Source organism: Clarias gariepinus, chromosome 25, assembly GCF_024256425.1.
Source record: "Clarias gariepinus isolate MV-2021 ecotype Netherlands chromosome 25, CGAR_prim_01v2, whole genome shotgun sequence".
In the NCBI taxonomy this organism is placed as follows: Eukaryota; Metazoa; Chordata; class Actinopteri; order Siluriformes; family Clariidae; genus Clarias; species Clarias gariepinus.
In genome coordinates, this window is record NC_071124.1 from 20377715 (window position 1) to 20395009 (window position 17295).

At 43.6% G+C, this 17295-nt stretch overlaps 1 protein-coding gene across 1 annotated transcript; it reads right to left on the minus strand.

Annotated features, from left to right (window-relative positions):
• Positions 1–445: 445 nt before the first annotated feature.
• LOC128512905 (midnolin-like) lies at positions 446–17295 on the minus strand. The gene is made up of 7 exons (XM_053486406.1): positions 16282–17295; positions 14244–14331; positions 14074–14136; positions 5748–6143; positions 5529–5649; positions 5057–5362; positions 446–2781 (listed from the first exon to the last, which is right to left on the minus strand). Exons 1-7 carry the CDS (start codon positions 16506–16508, stop codon positions 2519–2521), a joined length of 1464 nt encoding a protein of 487 aa, XP_053342381.1. The 5' UTR covers positions 16509–17295; the 3' UTR covers positions 446–2518.

Below are 17295 nucleotides of genomic sequence, written 5' to 3' on the forward strand. Positions count from 1 at the left end.
ACATGGGAGTACTGATTCTGGGCCTTAGTGTTTTCCTGTGTTAGAAACCATGCTGTGAGTTTCATCTGTTGAAGCAATTCTCTTGGTAAATATGTGAAGCTGTTACTCAGTTTCTTTGTTTTTTCATGCCTCCTCTAACACTGTGTTTATGCTACACGGCTAGGCGAAGCCACAAGCAGCCGCAGTGAGAGTTAAACCAGCAACTGACAAACCCACCTGTGAGTGTGTGTATGTGTGTGTGGAATAGCAACGGCTGAAATCCACAGCTGTGTGTCTGGGTTGATTTTTTTCCCCCCTTTTTTTTTTTTAATAAAACCGTTCTAACCTATCTATTGATATCATCACCAGACTAATAAACTGCATAAAAAAAAAAAATCAGTATCAGATGTTGTTGAAATTTGTCGAGTAAAGGAATAAGAGCAAGAACAAAAAGACAACAAAAAAATGCATGAAAATTAAAATTTATTACCTAAAAAGAAAAAAATTCTCTACAGCAAGCCACATTGAAATGTATTGCTTATGAACAAAGAAAATCAGTTTGTTTTAGTTGTTTCCCTCTTTTACAATACCAGGTTTCATTTTTGACAAAAAACACACGCGCACACACAAAAACGAAAACAAAACCAAAAATAAAAAAAAAATAAAAAATAAACAAACACAAAAGAGGTGACGATAAAAAACATCAGATAACGTTTTTTCACAGTTGCAAGATCGGCTTTATAAATTAAAACAGTTATAAAAATGTGCTACACAAGCAGAAGCTCCTCACCTGTGAGATCACTAGACAGTACGGGCAACAACAACAACAAAAAAAAAATGCAGCGTTTACAAAAAAAACCCACCATCGTTAACAAGAACATCCCAACCGAACGCGTATATTTCCTTATGAACTACTCATATATTCAATTCAACCTTAAATAAATTAGATGAGATCCCATGCATCCAGGTAACTGTGTTTTGCGAACTTGGTGCTGAAACAGGAGACGTACACGGCGTGACGTGTTATGAACGTTTACAGAGTGATATTCGTTTATTTGGACCTGTTCACTCTTTTCCTATCTTTCTTTTTTTTTTTTTTTTAAACATATTATATGTATATATCTATATATTTACGGAGATTCCGGTTTCAAGAATGAAAGACAGGGTGTATACAAGACAAAAGATGCACAAGAGATACACGGGACAGACGTTACATTATGAATTAAAAAAACACAAAATGAAATAGGGGGAAAACAAACAAACAAACAAACTAAAACAAAAAAGAACACAGAGCAAGTAGTCTTTCATGTCTGTTTTTTTTTTCTTCTGTCTTTCAGCTGAGCGATTTATCAGGACCCGGAAAAGAAACGTCTTTGTTCCGTTTGTCTCAGGCACGTTGTTGAGGCACGGGAGCCTTTCACTAATGCTCTAATGGTGCGTCCTTAGTTAAAAAACAAAACAAAAAAAACATGATACACACATCAAGGATCCAAAGTTTCCAGTGCCTGCACTTTTTTTTTGTTTTAAGATAAGTAAGGCCACTGTACACAAGGTCCATCCATGTTTTTTTTTTTCCCGCATGTCCCATTTCCAGTTTTTTTTTTTTTTTCTTCAATCACACTTATATTGAGAAACAACAGTTCATAGTGGAAAAGATGTCTGACGTCACTCTTCATCTTGATGATGCGTGCACGGAACAGCGGGTGACATAAAACCTAAAATACTACTTTAAAGTCCTAATTTTATCTTCGGATAAGTTTGTAAAATGGTGCTACAGAGTCAAACTGTCCACGATCCCGCTCGAGAAGTTCCTTTTATGTTCGAGAAGCATGTGTCCGTTTCTGCACAATCAGGTCGAAATTATGATGAGATGGATGACCAGACCAGACAAGACTCCTCTCCTTCGTAGCAGCAAAAAAAAGAAAAGAAAAAAAAAAAAATCTAGATGTGTTCCAGATTTGATGCTTCAACACAATAAGTGGTAAACAGAGGCACTGGGATATGACCTTAATACTTTGACCAGTAGGTAGAGTTAGAGATAGAAGTGTGAACAAGCAAGTCGTGTGTCCGTAATAAATGCTTTCGGATGGATGTGAGTTCGCTTGGGGTTCGACCAAGCTGAGTAGGAACAAAAAAAACAAAACCCTTAATGCTCACAGGTCAAAAAAGTGTGCAAAATGTAATAAACCAGAGAGAAACACCTGAATTTCTTGCTTCATAATGCTACATGACGCATTTCGTAACAACAGCAACTCAAACTACCACCACCACCACGTTCAGACAGTCAAGTGAGCAAAATCGGGAGGGAAAACGTGTCAGAATGTTCGAACCACTTAATCAAGTCTGTGTTGTGCGTCCTAACTACCGAGACAGAGAGAGAGAGACGCTCACTTGGTTCTCTTTGTGCTCAAGAACATGAGCAACTGTGTTTCAAATTACACGGAAAAAAAATAATCAAAATCCCAGCGTTACACATCGTAAATCCGTTCTCTTTCAGCCGCTTGGCGTCTCCTCCTGCTCGTCCCTCGTCCTTCCTTCTTCAGGCCACGACGAACTCGGAGGCGATGTCGGTCTGGACGTCGTTCTTCCAGAGCGCCTCGTCGTAATCCAAGTCGATGGAGCCGTCGCTGCTCAGGCTGCTGTTGCTGTGGCTTCGGGTGGCTTTGCGCTCGCTCAGCCAGTGATAGGGGGCCCGGGGCTCTCTCCTCGCCCGCCTGCGGAGCCTCCTCTGCTGCAGCAACAACTGCAAACGCTCCACCTTACAGCGCGTCGCCCTGTTCTCTGTCTGCCTGGAGGGCTCGCCTGCAAACCAGAAAGGAAAATTCATTTAATTACGAATATTAATGATATTTATAGAAAAACGCAAGCAGCGCTCCAGAGTGGTCGGTACGGGGAAATGTACTGAGGTTCTTCTGTAGCAGTTACACATCAATCAATTCAGTGATGTATCGTGTAAATCGTTTAGAGCCTGCCTATGGTCGGATTATAGAAGAAATGGTAATATTTTACTACACACCGACTCCAAAATAGTTTTTTTTCCTCAATAAACCTTTTAAAATGTATACTATACGTTTAAATTTAAGATTGTGAATTGTTGCAGTTCCTCTATAATCCTGCAGGTGGTGCGCTCTAAACTATTCACGCAGCTCCTTCAACTTTCTGTATTTACGTAGCGGTTTACGTATTTGTCAGGTTTGTTTAGAATTGTATAAAAATCGAATAACAAAATGGAATGTTAAAAACATTGAATCGTGATACTAACAAATCGAATCGACACGAAGGTATCGCGATAATATTGTATCGTCCGGTCCCTAATAGACAGATTAAAGATTAGATTGAAAAATGCCGGATTATTTCTTTACTGATGCACATAATAGTATAATTCATGTCTCAGGAGTGTGTATGTGTGACAAATTTACTCATTTATTAATTTATTCATTCATTAAAGACTCAAAAAAGTACACAAATCCTTTTTTTAATGAAGAATCGCTTGATCGAGATGTAATTTTATATGAAATCACTACAACCTGTGATGGGACAATCAGCCACGCTGGTATCGGATATGTATTATGCAACGAATCTTCAGACGTGCGCGACGAGACAGACAACAATCGAGCATGAGCTCTGCCTGTCGATTAGTTTCGATTTGAGGAACAGCTTCGCTTTCATTATTATAAAACACGACAACGGAACAGAAACGAGTCTCTCGCCCATCGCCGCTGCCCCTGTCATGAAAGAATGATGGAAGTTAATAAATTCTGCATACTTCTCCTTTATTTTCACATTCTCCTTTATGCTCACACACACACACACACACACACACACACGGTATTGCCTCCAAGCAAAGAGAAAACAAATTCATAATGCATGCTAGCCTGTGGCACTTGTCTTCCATTAGCTAGGCTAATCAAAGCGCAGAACTCCACGCGCGGACGCTGAGCATGCTGGGAAAACGAGTCGTGCGCTGGCACAAGAGCGGCATGGAAGCGACGCACAAGTCTCGGGTCACTGCTGGAGGAAGAGGTCTATTCTTTCCGCAGCCCTGCGGCTTGGCTCTGCTCATGCATCATTTAAACTTCATCAGCATGTTGTTTCCATTGAACACACACCACACACACACACACACACACACACACACACACCACAGGAGTGTACAAAAACACACTCGCATGAACTCTGACCCAGATGCCCGCCTTCTATGCCCTGAGAGCCCAATCAGATGTGCTGCAGAGACTCTGAATAATTTACACGGACTCGTTCTTAGAAACACACGACTGAGTGTCGACTGTGTGTGTGTGTGTGTGTGTGTGTGTGTGTGTGTTAGTAGAACTGATTAAGGCAGTATGTTCGTCATCTGGAAGATCCAGGATCAAAATCCCTTTAAGAGGCCCCCTGTTTGTATACACATCTATATTGTGTGTGTGTGTGTGTGTGTGTGTGTGTGTGTTTAATGGCGGTGGGGAGTTTTTGAATGATGAATCAATGCACTGAATGAGAGTCATGCACACAGAAGTGAGTCTCTAACTCGAGCCAGTCCTCCCTCTTCCCTTTAATGTGCGCAGATGTGTGTGTCTTTGTGCGTGTGTGTGAGTGTGTGTGAGCGAGAATCTCTGAGTCAAAAGCTTCTTCTCAGTCACGAAGTCCAAGGCTAAATGCATCGTTGACCACAGAGCCGCTCTAACGCAACCCAAACACTTCAGGAATGAAGCTTTATGGTGCTCTCCGCTCTGCTGTCAACGCCCCCGCAACGCACAGCCTGTCAGCAACGAGTGTGTGTGTGTATGTGTGTGTGTGTGTGTGTGTGTGTGTGTTTGTGCTCCATATAAAGGCAAAAGCAGTCTGGCGGCGAGTCTGTGTGCGAGCTTCACAGATGAGGTTAGAGATTTGAAGCAGAAAAGTGGAAACAGGAGGGAAACCGTTTCAAATGCACACACACACATGCACACACGCATAGGATTTTGTGCATATGAGAAGTGTGTGTGTGTGTATTTCTTTGGCGTTTTTTTGAACAGCGAAAGATGCGCGGACCACGCCTCCTTCGGAGTAATTGACGAGTGTAAATGTGTCTCGTCCTCACCTGTCAGTTTGCTGATGCGGCTGTGGCTCAGTGCCAGTCTGTCTGAGGTAGGTGAGGGTAATAGTGGTGACACGGGCGCTGACGGAAGCTCCACGGCCGTGGGCGAGGGGGGCGTGCACGGCGAAGCGGGAGGCGTCGCCGGGGGAGACACGGGTGTCTGGGTGTGGCAGCGGAGGTGAGCCAGGGCGGGCGGGATCCCCTGGTAGTGGCGCGTGGCACTCAGTAGGTCGTTGAGGATCTGCAGGATGGTACTAATGTCGCGGCGCGGACGCCCGGTGCTGTCCTGACAGTTTGGGTGAAGGGTGCCTAAGGAAAAAGAAGGAGAGGGTCGTGGTTAAGGAATTGGACTACTGACTGGAAGGTCCCCAGGTTCAAACCATCTCAAACCCTCAACTGCTCAACTGCATAATGAAATAAAAATGGATTCTTTTCTTAGATTACTTTTACATAAAAGAATCGTTTTAAAACCTACCTGAGAAGGTTCCGGAGAAAACGCCAGGAGCGTGGTTCACGAAGCTCTCTATCACGGCACCAGGTTTACGACTTGGCCATGAGCTGGTGCTTCCGCTTACACTTGAGGTCCCACACTCTCCCTAATGAAGACACACACACAAACATGTTACACTAAAATTGCTTCAGACAACAACAACAAAAAACTCCTACACATGACAACCAAAGTTGCTGGTGTTACCTGCTGGAAAGGTGTAGCTGCTCTGGGGGCAGGACTACAGGAACCTGTGGCCAGGTGAGGATAATGGACAGAGCCTGGGGAAAGTGTAGGACTGGATGGGGGGGACAGGTGAGCGTGGTGAGCGTGTTGAGCATGGTGGATGTGGTGGGCGCGCTGGCCTTGGTGTCCAGATGATGCCCTCTGGTTGTTCTGGGGAGGTGTTGGAGCATGGGGGCGCTCACTGCTGCCCACACAGGGCACTACTGGGGGCCTGGGTGTGCTCGAAGGCGGCCTGGTGGTGCACTGCTGGACGCCTGACGAGTTTTGCGCGGCCAGCTGCAGCTGCACGAACATCATGTGATCCCCGACACGGAGGGCGAGTGTCAGCGGAGAGCGACCCGATAGGAAGTCACCAACCTGGGAACGGGAAGATTGTGGAGGGGAACATTAGTGCAACTTCTCTACTTTTGCGACACGTGTTAGGAAACCAGAGCGCTCACTTCCCCATGAACAACCCGAGATAACGGCAAGGAGAAACAGAATCAAAGTAGCCTCGTTCACGCTAGGTTTCTTAATATTGATAGATTCTAGCATTATTATTATTATGAAAGGTTAGAAGATCCTAGGTCATTTAAAACCCAACAGCTAGGTTGCTCCGAGCGGACCCTGCCGCTTCGACTCGCTCTCTACTTCTACATTCCTGTCTAATAACTACCATTCTCGGAAGGGCACCCTTCACCCAACCCCTCCTACTTTAATCAGGTCAACAAGGCCTCCAGGCGAGAAGGACAGGGTGAGGGAAACCCGCTGAGCGCTGATCTGAATGACTCATGAACCGCTGCGGTGATGTCAGCGCCAAACGAACGCTCATTAAAAAAAAAAAAAGAAGAAGAAGAAAAAAAAAAAGAAAAAAGAGAAAAAAAAGTCTGCTTCTCGTTGACGCCTGACCAAGGCACGCTAATCACACGGCGGAAGAGACAAAGAGGAGCACGTGCGCGCCTAATGAAGCGGCCTGCAATAAGGAAAAGAGGCACTTCAGACAGAACAATGTTGGAGAGCTCATCTGTCTGCTTGGAGAAGAAGCGTGCACTTTCAGTGCTTGGAGAACAGGGATATGAGAACATGTTCAGCTGACAGTAATCACTCACGGTTCTCTATAGGTGAAGGAAACGTGTGTGTAAACACGCTGCTTATCTGCTCACTGCTCCAGGTGTGTTCTTTTAAAATTAAACGTCAAAACGTAGAAAAAAAAAAGTAAAAATTTCAGCTTTGCGCCATGACCTACCAGCTCCCGTGTTTAGTTTCTTCAAAGACGTGCACGTAGGCACAGCAACGCACCAAAAACAAAGTAACACATGAAATACTGAAATACAAAGCACTTAAAAGTTCAAGCTTCTAACAAGCCTGGGTATATTTTTGTCGGGAACCCCGAGCGTAAAGGTTACCCGTGTGTAGGTGTGCGAGTATGTGTTTGGGTCTAGTATTTGAGCTGTGTGTGTGGGCAGGTGGCCTTCAGGTTTGATTGATGGCTCTCGTCTCTTTGCTAAGCGTCAATCACGGTTGTGGGTGAAGCGTGACAGCGGAGGAGACGGAGAAATCCAGAGTAACCTTTCTCGTGGGGTTCGCAGCCGCCGATGCGTTTTAGCTCTGACTGCGTTTTCGAAAAAAATTATCCCGCATGTCAGGCTTTTTTTAATGGTTGGTATGACCGGGTTACGGTGAAACCATACGCAGGGTGGATCATAGTACGGAGCTGTCACTGTGAGAAGCAAGTGCAGTCATCTACGTGTCAGCTCTGCAAGCCGGGAATCAGGGTTGAGCAGGCTTCTTTAAGGAGGTACGTCAGTATTCAGATCACACGACACGATAGAAGCAGATGGAGGCGAAGGAAAATACTGTACGTGGGCGTATGCATATGTGTATGCGTGCGAGGGAAGGAAAGCAGAATGAAGAAAAGAGAAAAAAAAAAAGGTGACAGGGGGAAGGGATGGGGGAAGGCAGGGGAGTCTGTAACTTTAAGAAAGCCTGAAGCTCAAAAAAATCGTTTGCAGGCATGGCATCCCTCCCTCACCGGGAGCTTTTTAAAGAAAGAAAAGGGGGAAGGGTGGGTGGGGGAGACGTGGAAGAAGAAAAAAAATACCACCCAGATGAGGTGGAGCTTGGAGCGCGGACTGTTTTCGGCTCGGCAGATGGAGCGGAGTCCCTTTGTTTGATCCGAGATAAGAGAGGCGCAGGAAATAAAGGGCTGCAACCATCAAACATCCCGATTCAAACGCAAAATCACAAAGTAGCTGAGTCCCTGGTTCTGATCTACCTCTGATCACTTCCCTGCAATCATACAGCGAATGCAAGTAACAAAAAAATAAAAAAATAAGCTGCCTGATCAGCACGCGTGCAATTTGAAGTACAAAAGGTCAACGTGAGTAGCACTTGGCGGAAAGTGAGCTTAAATTAGGGTTTGATGAGGATGTTTCAAGAGCCTCTTAATGCCGGCGCTCTTCCTGTTGTTTTTATCTCAAGGAGCCTTGAATAACCGAATTATACAGGAGCCTTCGTCGAGGATCAAACTTCCCTCTGTGGTCGTGACTCCTCGTCCTGTTATAACACACTCGCAGGCAAAGCCGGATGTTTGATTAGCGTGAGCTAGCTCTCTAAACACGGAATTATTAACCAGACCTTCGTGTGAGCATCTGTAGCTCCGGCTCGTGCACAGGTTCAGGTTTTAATCGGGGGTACTAGTCGTGAGGCTCGCATCCCGCCGGACGGCTCGAAGGCTGGAGAATAGAGAATGGATTTCACGAAGCCCCCTCACCCTCGGCGTCTGTATCTTACTCACGCGCTCTGTCTTCTGTTAGGAAAAGCCCAGTCACGATGCCGACCACTTCGAGCACAAAGGCGAGCGGAGAATGAAAGCCGAAAGCGATCACGACACAAACGATGGCCCTTCTATTTATGGCAGGCTAACTAGAACAGAAACCTCATTATGTACACCCAATCCTGTACTGCTGAGAATGACTCGTTATGGAGAATATCACGCACCCACATACACGGATCTTATAAATTCACAGAGGGTAAATAGTACAGGTTCAAATGTAATGGCAATTCATCTGTTTCATATTCAACTTATATTAAAATTTACACTCTCTCTCTCTATTGAACAATATAACAATAGACAATGTACACTAAAATATTGTGTTGCTATGTTTGAGGAAGCACATATACACACGTACATACAGTATAAACCTCCTTTTTGTTTAGAAAGGGGCTAGTAAAGGAGCTCCTGGGAGGCCAGGGTTTCAGATATGAAACAGATCAGGCAGAGTGATCCTAGCTCCGGAATACTGAGAAAACTTCTACCGTGACGGTATTCAAGTATTAGTGAAACTAATAGAGAAATAAAGAGGGTTTGTATGCTGTAACACACTGTGTAGTCCCAGTTTGACTTGAACACTCCTCACACTCAGTACATACACACTCACTACATCGTTTATTTTTCGCAACGGAACGAGATCAAAATGTACGCTAAGACACTGTGAAGCTTTAAAAGCATTTTTTTTTTTTAAAGAAACGTTTTTAATACTGAGAGTAAACATTTCGCATCGTTAAGCTCCACCCAGGGTGGGAAAGGTCAGACCTTCCACCCGGTCGTTTCTCCATTGATCCTGAGGCCACACAGATGGCCCTCAATTCTCCCTCCCCGCACAGTGCTATTAAGAGCCAATGATTTCCAATTATAGCAGACCAGGGTTGCAGATTACCCCGTGTGAGAGAGCGAGAGAGAAATAGAGGAACGAGATAAAGTCTACTCATTGCCGGAGTTGTGGAGTAACGACAGGCAATAAACAGGGTGGTGCCTGGGAGACCAGATGGAAAGGGTTTCCAGGTCTAGAGATGGCTACGATGAGGAAAGAGTAGTGGTGGCCACCCAACATACACGAGACAAATGCAGGCGAGCACATTGAACAATATTTAACAAATAAAGCACGAGGGAACTCAATCCTGACGGTATTCAAACCCAACAGCAGTGATTTTCAGATCAACAAAAACGGACGTCGATAGTATTCATCCACGCAACACCGGCACTAGAACAATCCAGAAAAAGTGACCTGATGTATCTGCTCAACACCTTTCAACACGGTTTTAATAAAATAGTCTCATAGATAGAATGGCTTAAAGCTTAAAAAGCAGCATTTCAACCTAAAAAGGCGAGATGAGATGAGATGAGATGAGATCCTTATTGAAGTTCATCTCACAGCTTATAGTAATATCTGTACAGCCTGGAGCTTCAAAAAGCTCATCAGATCATCTAGAAAAACCATCAGGGAGAGGATGTAATCAGCAAAAATCTCTTCAGTGTGTCCTGAGGTGTGTGCGTGAGTGTGTGCCTCTGTGTGCGAGTGTGTGTGGGCGTATGGCTACAATGATCAAATTATCTTCACCCTCGTTTCAGTTCACCTAGGAAGCAGCACGGTCATCTTATCAGCTTGGGAAAAGCGTCTCCGTTACGTCTGGTCCTCCATATGGTGATCAATAAGAGTAAAGCTTTTACACACACACACACACACACACACACACACATAGAGAGAGATCGAAGCTGAATGGAGCGTGCCTGTGTATGGAGTGAAAGGACGAGCCGCCTGAATACAAATCATGCCTTTCCCAATTTGCACCTCTCTCAGCTTTCACAATAGCACTATTCTGACACCGAGAGCAAACCGAGGTGAAAAGGACACTCTGTGTGAGTGTGTGTGTGTGTGTCTGGAGAGGAGGGGGGCTGTCTGTCCTACTAACGAAGGGGCAAAAAAGAAAATCTCCATCTCAGCTCAATCACCGACCGGCCCTGTAAGACGAGCAGTTCCGGCTAAGAGCTGAGGGCTGCCGATTATCCGTTGCGTCTCTTTATTTCATCAGGAGAGCGCTGGTTCGATATTTCCGGAAATCTTTTTTAGAAGCTCCACACTCCCTGCGCTCCCCTCCGTGCTCGTTTTAGCTGCTCGCCTTTTGTGAATCAATGAGATTCTCTGGCTGAATTAGTAGCACAGGCAAGGGAGAAGAAAGAGAGAGAGAGAGAGAGAGAGAGAGAGAGAGAGAGAGAGAGATGTACCAAGTGCTAGTTGGTAAATAAATGCTGTTCTTCCTTTTAAAAGTGTGAAAAGAAGCAGGCAACGTATGCCACGTATGTAATATTGACGGAATAAAACAGAACAGGGTGCGCTGTTCTAGTGGTGCGATGAGTTCTCTTCTCTTCTCGGTAATAAATGGAGACTGTCATAAAACCCAGAAGCCAGGAAGTGTTAAGGATTTTATGTGACAGAAAGCTAAAATGTAATTGCGCAGCTCTACTACTGACTGTAGTGTCTGTTAGAAAGCACTGGAGCTGAAAACTCAAAAAAAAAAAAAAGGTTTTACTTGCTGAAACTACAGTCACTGTCTATGAATCAAAAGCAACATAATAAGATAATAAGGTATGATGATATACTATTATATTTAAAGGGCACCTATTATGGGGAAAAAAACCTGATTAGTTATTATTAGACTTCTCCAGTACGTGTGTGAGTCCAAACCAAAAAATGTGAGTGAAAAAGAAATCCCTTTATTCATTTTGTATTCGCCAGGGCTTAAACAAGCCAATGATAGTTTCCCCGGTTGTGACATCATATAAGTAGACCCCCCCTGTGGTTTGCTTTCTAGCGGGTTCGCATTATTAATTTATTAATTATCTGGGAAGCTTGAGAATTAACATGCATACACACATTGGTGGAGCTCTGAGTCCTGTGTTAGTAGAACACGGGACCTTTAAAGTATAATATCTAACAGGAGTGCACGAGAGGAGTCTCTAACGGGAACGCCGCTGTTACCTGGGATTTCCTGCAATCCTGACTCAGGAGGTAATGAGGTAAAAGGATAAACTTATTTAAAGGATAAACTTAAAGACTAAGGATAGAAGCATCCACTCATCTATTCACCGCTCTCCTCCCCTCCCCCCCTCTCTCTCTCTTTCTCTGAGGCAGAAAGGAGGATCAGAGTCTCAGCGTGAATCGCTCTCAGCCGCTCGTCTCTCTCTCTCTCTCTCTCTCTCTCAGTGGAAAAAGCAGTCACAAGGTAACAGCAAACACCGTCAAAAAAAGGCGTGCTTCCTGAACTCCCCACCCCCGCACACACACACACCACACACACATACACAAACACACACACACACCACACAGACGCACTTACACACAAACGTACACGCTATAAAAAGCAAAAACAGGAAGAAACCTTCTCTCACAGACACAGGTTTGCACAAGTGGTTTCAAATACGCAGTTGCACAAATGTCCTTTCAAACACACACATACACACAGACACACACACACACACACAGACACACACACACGCCTCTCAGCTCCCACAGACTGAGGTAGGATTTCCAGGTTATAAATATCTGCTGCAGAGGAGCATCTCCTCAGAGACAACACCTCAGCTGTGTGCACCTAACCACATCTGTTAACACACACGCACACACACACACACACGTACACACACACACCAGCATTTTCAGTACAACACTAACACTGTGCAAAGTTTTCTATCATTTATATGGCTGCGTCCTTTACAGTTCTCTACAAGCTAAATATCACTGTGGCTAAATAAATAAGTATGACTGTGTGTGTGTGTGTGTGTGTGTGTGTGTGTGTGTGTGTGTGTGTGCATGCTGAGACCATGAAGAGGGGGTGAGTAAAAAGCGAGCGAGTGAAGAAGTGGTGGCCGACATAAAAAAAGAAGCCTTTGTGATGCAATTTCTTGGAAATCTTTTCTCATCGACTTGACTGTTTGACCACACACACACACACACACACACACACACACACACACACATATATATATATATATATATGAAGTATAAAGCAAAGCTGACTTCAGAGGGCAAAACCAAATCTTATACACTTACTACATACTACACACAGGGTGGAGTTCGTCTGGGCTTGCATGGTGCATACACATGCTCACACACACACACACACACACACACGCACACACACACACACACACACACACACACAGTGATTTAAATGGGCAGGCAGCCAAATCTTCAGCAACATGACTCACCCATCCTGTGTGATTTGCTTACATGGAAATACTGCACTAACTCTGACACACACACACACACACACGGACCTGCGTTCATCAAAAGCACTGCATGTACTGTACAGTAGAGACTCGAGTGATGCCCTGGTGCTATCTGTGTGTGAGTGTGTGTGTGTGTGAGAGAAAGAGAGAGAGAGAGACTGAGAGAGAGACAATATCTATATCTATGTAAGTGTAATATGTGCGTGGGTGTGTGTAAGTATGCGCAAGTGTGCCTGTCTGTGTGTGTGTGTTTCAGTAAGAGCCAGCAGGGTGGGGAATGCCAGCTAACAGGGTGTACTGTGGGTGTGTGTTCCTCTGAACTGTGCGTATCCTGTCGCTTTGTATTGTCTACCCTGCCGCAGTGTCTAGGAGAAACTCATCCTGTCCTAAAAATATAAAATGCAAAACCTCCTGGTCGGTGTGTCATGTACGTAGCTTAACACAGAGTTTAACACAGAGTCCGATGCAGCCCCTCCCTCAACAACCCTTCTTGGGGAGTTCTCTCAGTCCTTTAGGTAACGTTTAGTTCAAGTCTTTAAAACTTTTGTACTTGACAACTGTGTAAAAATTAGCTTCAATTACTTCAATAGCTAATTTTACAGAATGGAAGTTAAATATTAACCATCAACCCAGCTAGAGTACATGTAGTGAGCTACCTTTTGATAGAATAACAGTTTGCTAGCAGTAGCTACCAAGCTAAGCTAGCATTTCACTCACTATTCCTGTGAGAACTTCTTTTGTAAGAAGAAAAAAAACTAGCTTTACTTACTTTAAAACCTAATTTTGCACAATAATAGTTAACCATGGACCAAGTTAGCATGCTTCGAGCTAGCTACCTTTTAACACCTGTATACATGACAGAACGTAGGAACCGACCTAGCTAGCTAGCTTGTCACTCAATTACGTTTACAAACTCTCTGTGTAAAAACTTTTTAATTTTACAGAACGCTAATTACCTGTTATCCATCAACCTAGCATACATGTAGCTAGCTACCTTTATTAACACCTTTGTATTTGATAGTAGTAGCTGCCAAGCTGCTAAGATAGAACTTTGCTTAATTATGTTCCTGTGAGAACTTCTTTTCCCAAAAAATTATAAATAAATTATTTAAATACCTAGTTTTGCACAATAATAGTTCTTTTTAGTTATTAAAGTTTTTTTAACAACAGATATCCAGGCCATGTTTTAGCATCGCTAACTTATTGTTTTTTATTAATAACAGCTTAAATATTTCTTACCTGAGTTTCTGTCAAACTCTCCAGCGCTTGCATGATGGACTGCTCGGGTTTGGAGACCTGAGACTGGATTGGGAGATAAAAAGAATTTAAAACTTTGCAGGAACCTTGACAAGATTGAACTGGACCGATATGAAAATGAGGTCATGGCAGGCGTGTCAGGTGAGGCTTACCATTAATCCTGCCTCCACGGAGGGCACGAGGGTCAACTTGCTCCCGTCTGTAACCCCGAAATCCTGGAGCCGCCCTGAGCTTAACCTCCTGCGCGACAAGATTCACAACCATTAGCGAACGCAGGATAAAGGTTCTGAGTTTGATTGGTCAGAAGGTTAAGGTTAAATAATTTTTATATAACTGCGGCTCTGAAAGTAGTGTCTGCTTCAAGCAAATCCCAGAGTTATATAAAAAACTGAGCGCATTATAGTTCATTATGTTTTCCATAGTAACAAATAACTCACAAGGAATTGCATCTGAGATTGATAATGAATAAATGTAAAAATTTGTGATCACTTATACAAGATGTTTATTTAACATTCATGGAAAGAGTCTCCAATGCCTGGACTCTGAAACAGAGGTCATTCTATATCCATTACATTTAGAACTTCATTATTAATAATAAAAATTTTATTCAGTTATTTAAAACTGTTAGGAGTTTGTTTCATGGTAAAAACTGTAATCACTGGGAACCTGCTGTGGTGTGAGAGGAATCGAATATTTTAAAAAAGCATTATTACAAAATCAAACACACTGTTTCACAACATTGTTTTCATGATCATGCAGCACATTCTGAAAGTAAAATAAACCTTTATCATAACTTCATCGTAACACTATTGCACAACCTTTTAAGAACTAAATATATGATTACTGGCATAAAGAAATCTATTAACCCTTTAAACTCTGAGATTATTACTTAGTAATAACTCCTGTGAATTACTAATTAACAGTAAGAGCGTGTAGTTGCAGAACTTGGAAGAGTTCCTGGAAGAGGTAAAGTGACGCAGAAGAGAACAGCCATATCTCAACTGGAAAATATGCTCGAATAGAATCTGGAAATCTGGATCGCTGACACAAACCAGGATAAATACTGACGCTTTCCAGGAGAAGTTATGAAAGCTGAAGCCTGGGCTTTGTACAAAGCGATGTCATCTCTAACCTGCACTGTGCTTCCTCTCTGTCTGGAAAAGCAGCCATGCGTTTATGATCGTTTGTGATAACCCCCTCTGTACCTCACCGTGAAGTGTCTGTGGCAGAGCTTTTACGTCATCTGCACTCTTGACACAGACCATCTTTTCTTATCTTTTCTTCCCCTAACAATCCTGATGTCAAACAACCAGGTGTGTGCTTGCAGATTAGACATGACAGTTGCAGACTGTTCCTGTATACACAACAAAAATCCCCGGTATTGACTGAGCACCTGCAGTGCCAATGAACTCGCCCTGTACACATTTGTGTCCAGCTGGACTTGTGTAAACACTGGAGGTGTTAAGTCAACACTTTAGGATTTTCTTTAATGCAACAATGACATTCTCAGGATGGCTCTAAAAAAATCATTTCAGTCTATGTGCACACATGTGCCTGTCCTGTCAAGCAGTGTTTTCTCAAGCCTTTTATGTAGTAGTCAAGTGCATATTTTAGCCAATGCACCATCAATTCTTGTTAGTCTTTTGGCTGGCCGGTTGAGGGGTCTTAACAGTGGACCAAAGATCCGCAGAACATACCCTTCCCACTCGGGCAACCCTTTTATTTTATCTGGGCACTGCATTTAATGGCTGGGGGTTTGTGCATTGGGTAATTGAACCAGGGCCTTCTGCATGGCAGGGGAGAAACCTACCGCTAAGCCCCAAAGTCTAATGTGCTTTAATAGGAATAAGTTAAACTACGAGGACATGATTGAAGATTCATTATTGAGACCATGTCTAAATTATTAATGAGCAGTTCAGTATTTATAGTTATTACTATGCAAACAATTTGCATGCACATGACTACCCCCTTTAACATGTTCACCTTCTTTAAGATCATGTTGTTTGTGGCATGTGGACGTGGCAAAGCTGAGCGTGCAATAAACCATTAATTTCCATTAAGGTAAAACCACAAAAACATTTAGTGCGTGCTTTTTAAAAATAAAAAGATATATTGATGGTATATATACAGTATATATAGTGGATGTGTAGGACTGTACTGTAGCGTTAAGCCCCCCGGTGCAGCACTCACGTGTCTTTGTGCAGAAGCGCGAGCCTGTCTTTGGACACCCGGAGCTTTTGTGAAAGCCTCCTCTTCAGACCCTCGACCGATTCGTCTGCGGGGAGAGACAGCTCGAAGCGCGTGCCCGTCGTCGACTGGATGGATAAATTAATGCAGTGCTCGTGCAAGAGCTCGGGACACCGGGCGCGAGATCCGTGAGCACCGGTGCAGCCTCGCGCTTCTGCGTGCTGCTCCATTCGAGCCCGTGCGAAGATTTGAAGAAAAAAACCCACAACAATTTGCGTCTGGTCTGGTTGCGTGAATATTCCCTTTTTCTTTCTTTCCTTTTATTTTGTAAAAAAAAAAAAAACTTCGAGACCCGTACTATCCGGACGACGAGATTTTAGTAAATATTTTACTTCTACGGTAACGTCGTAACTGTTAAAATATACCCAAAATCTTATGTAAATATGATTGTGTTTCACAAAATACAAAAATACACAATAGTTAAAATAATGCCAGAAGAATCCTGTTTTAACCTGCACTAGCACGAGCGACAAAACAAACACACCGAATGATTAAATGCGCTCGTCCTCTCCGTCTCGAGCTCGCACGCGCGTGGCGAGCTCGATTTGTTCTTATCACAGTCTCCTAAACTCCGCCCACCGCCCAATAGCAGCCTTCCTATCGCTTCTAACAAGCGTTTGCGTAACACCCACATGTCGGGAACGCCCCGCCCATTTCCCCCGCGCTCACATCCAATCAGAGACGTCGTTTCAACTTCCCACTCTAATCATTCATAACAGTTTAAACTCAAGCCCGTAACCTGGCAACCGTTCCTGAAAAACGCTAATACAGGAAACCAAACCTAAATTTCAATCCAGTTTGCACCTGATTGTAAATCCTGATTTAAAAAAACAACAAGAAGATTGTTTTTTCAGTTATACAATGAAATTAGATCTACTACAATTCTCTTTTTAAAGTCAATAATGATGAATCTGAATAAGGTGGATTGACACAGCCAGTGTTGTGGATCCACATTGA

Bases quoted from the DNA above. Each gene is read 5' to 3' on its own strand.
- LOC128512905 (XM_053486406.1), bottom strand. From the start codon at position 16,508: ATGGAGCAGCACGCAGAAGCGCGAGGCTGCACCGGTGCTCACGGATCT. The intron at 14,137-14,243 runs GTAAGCCTCACC...CTCCCAATCCAG, and splicing joins CCGTGGAGGCAGGATTAATG to TCTCAGGTCTCCAAACCCGA. The intron at 2,782-5,056 runs GTGAGGACGAGA...TCTGGTTTGCAG, and splicing joins CCGCATCAGCAAACTGACAG to GCGAGCCCTCCAGGCAGACA.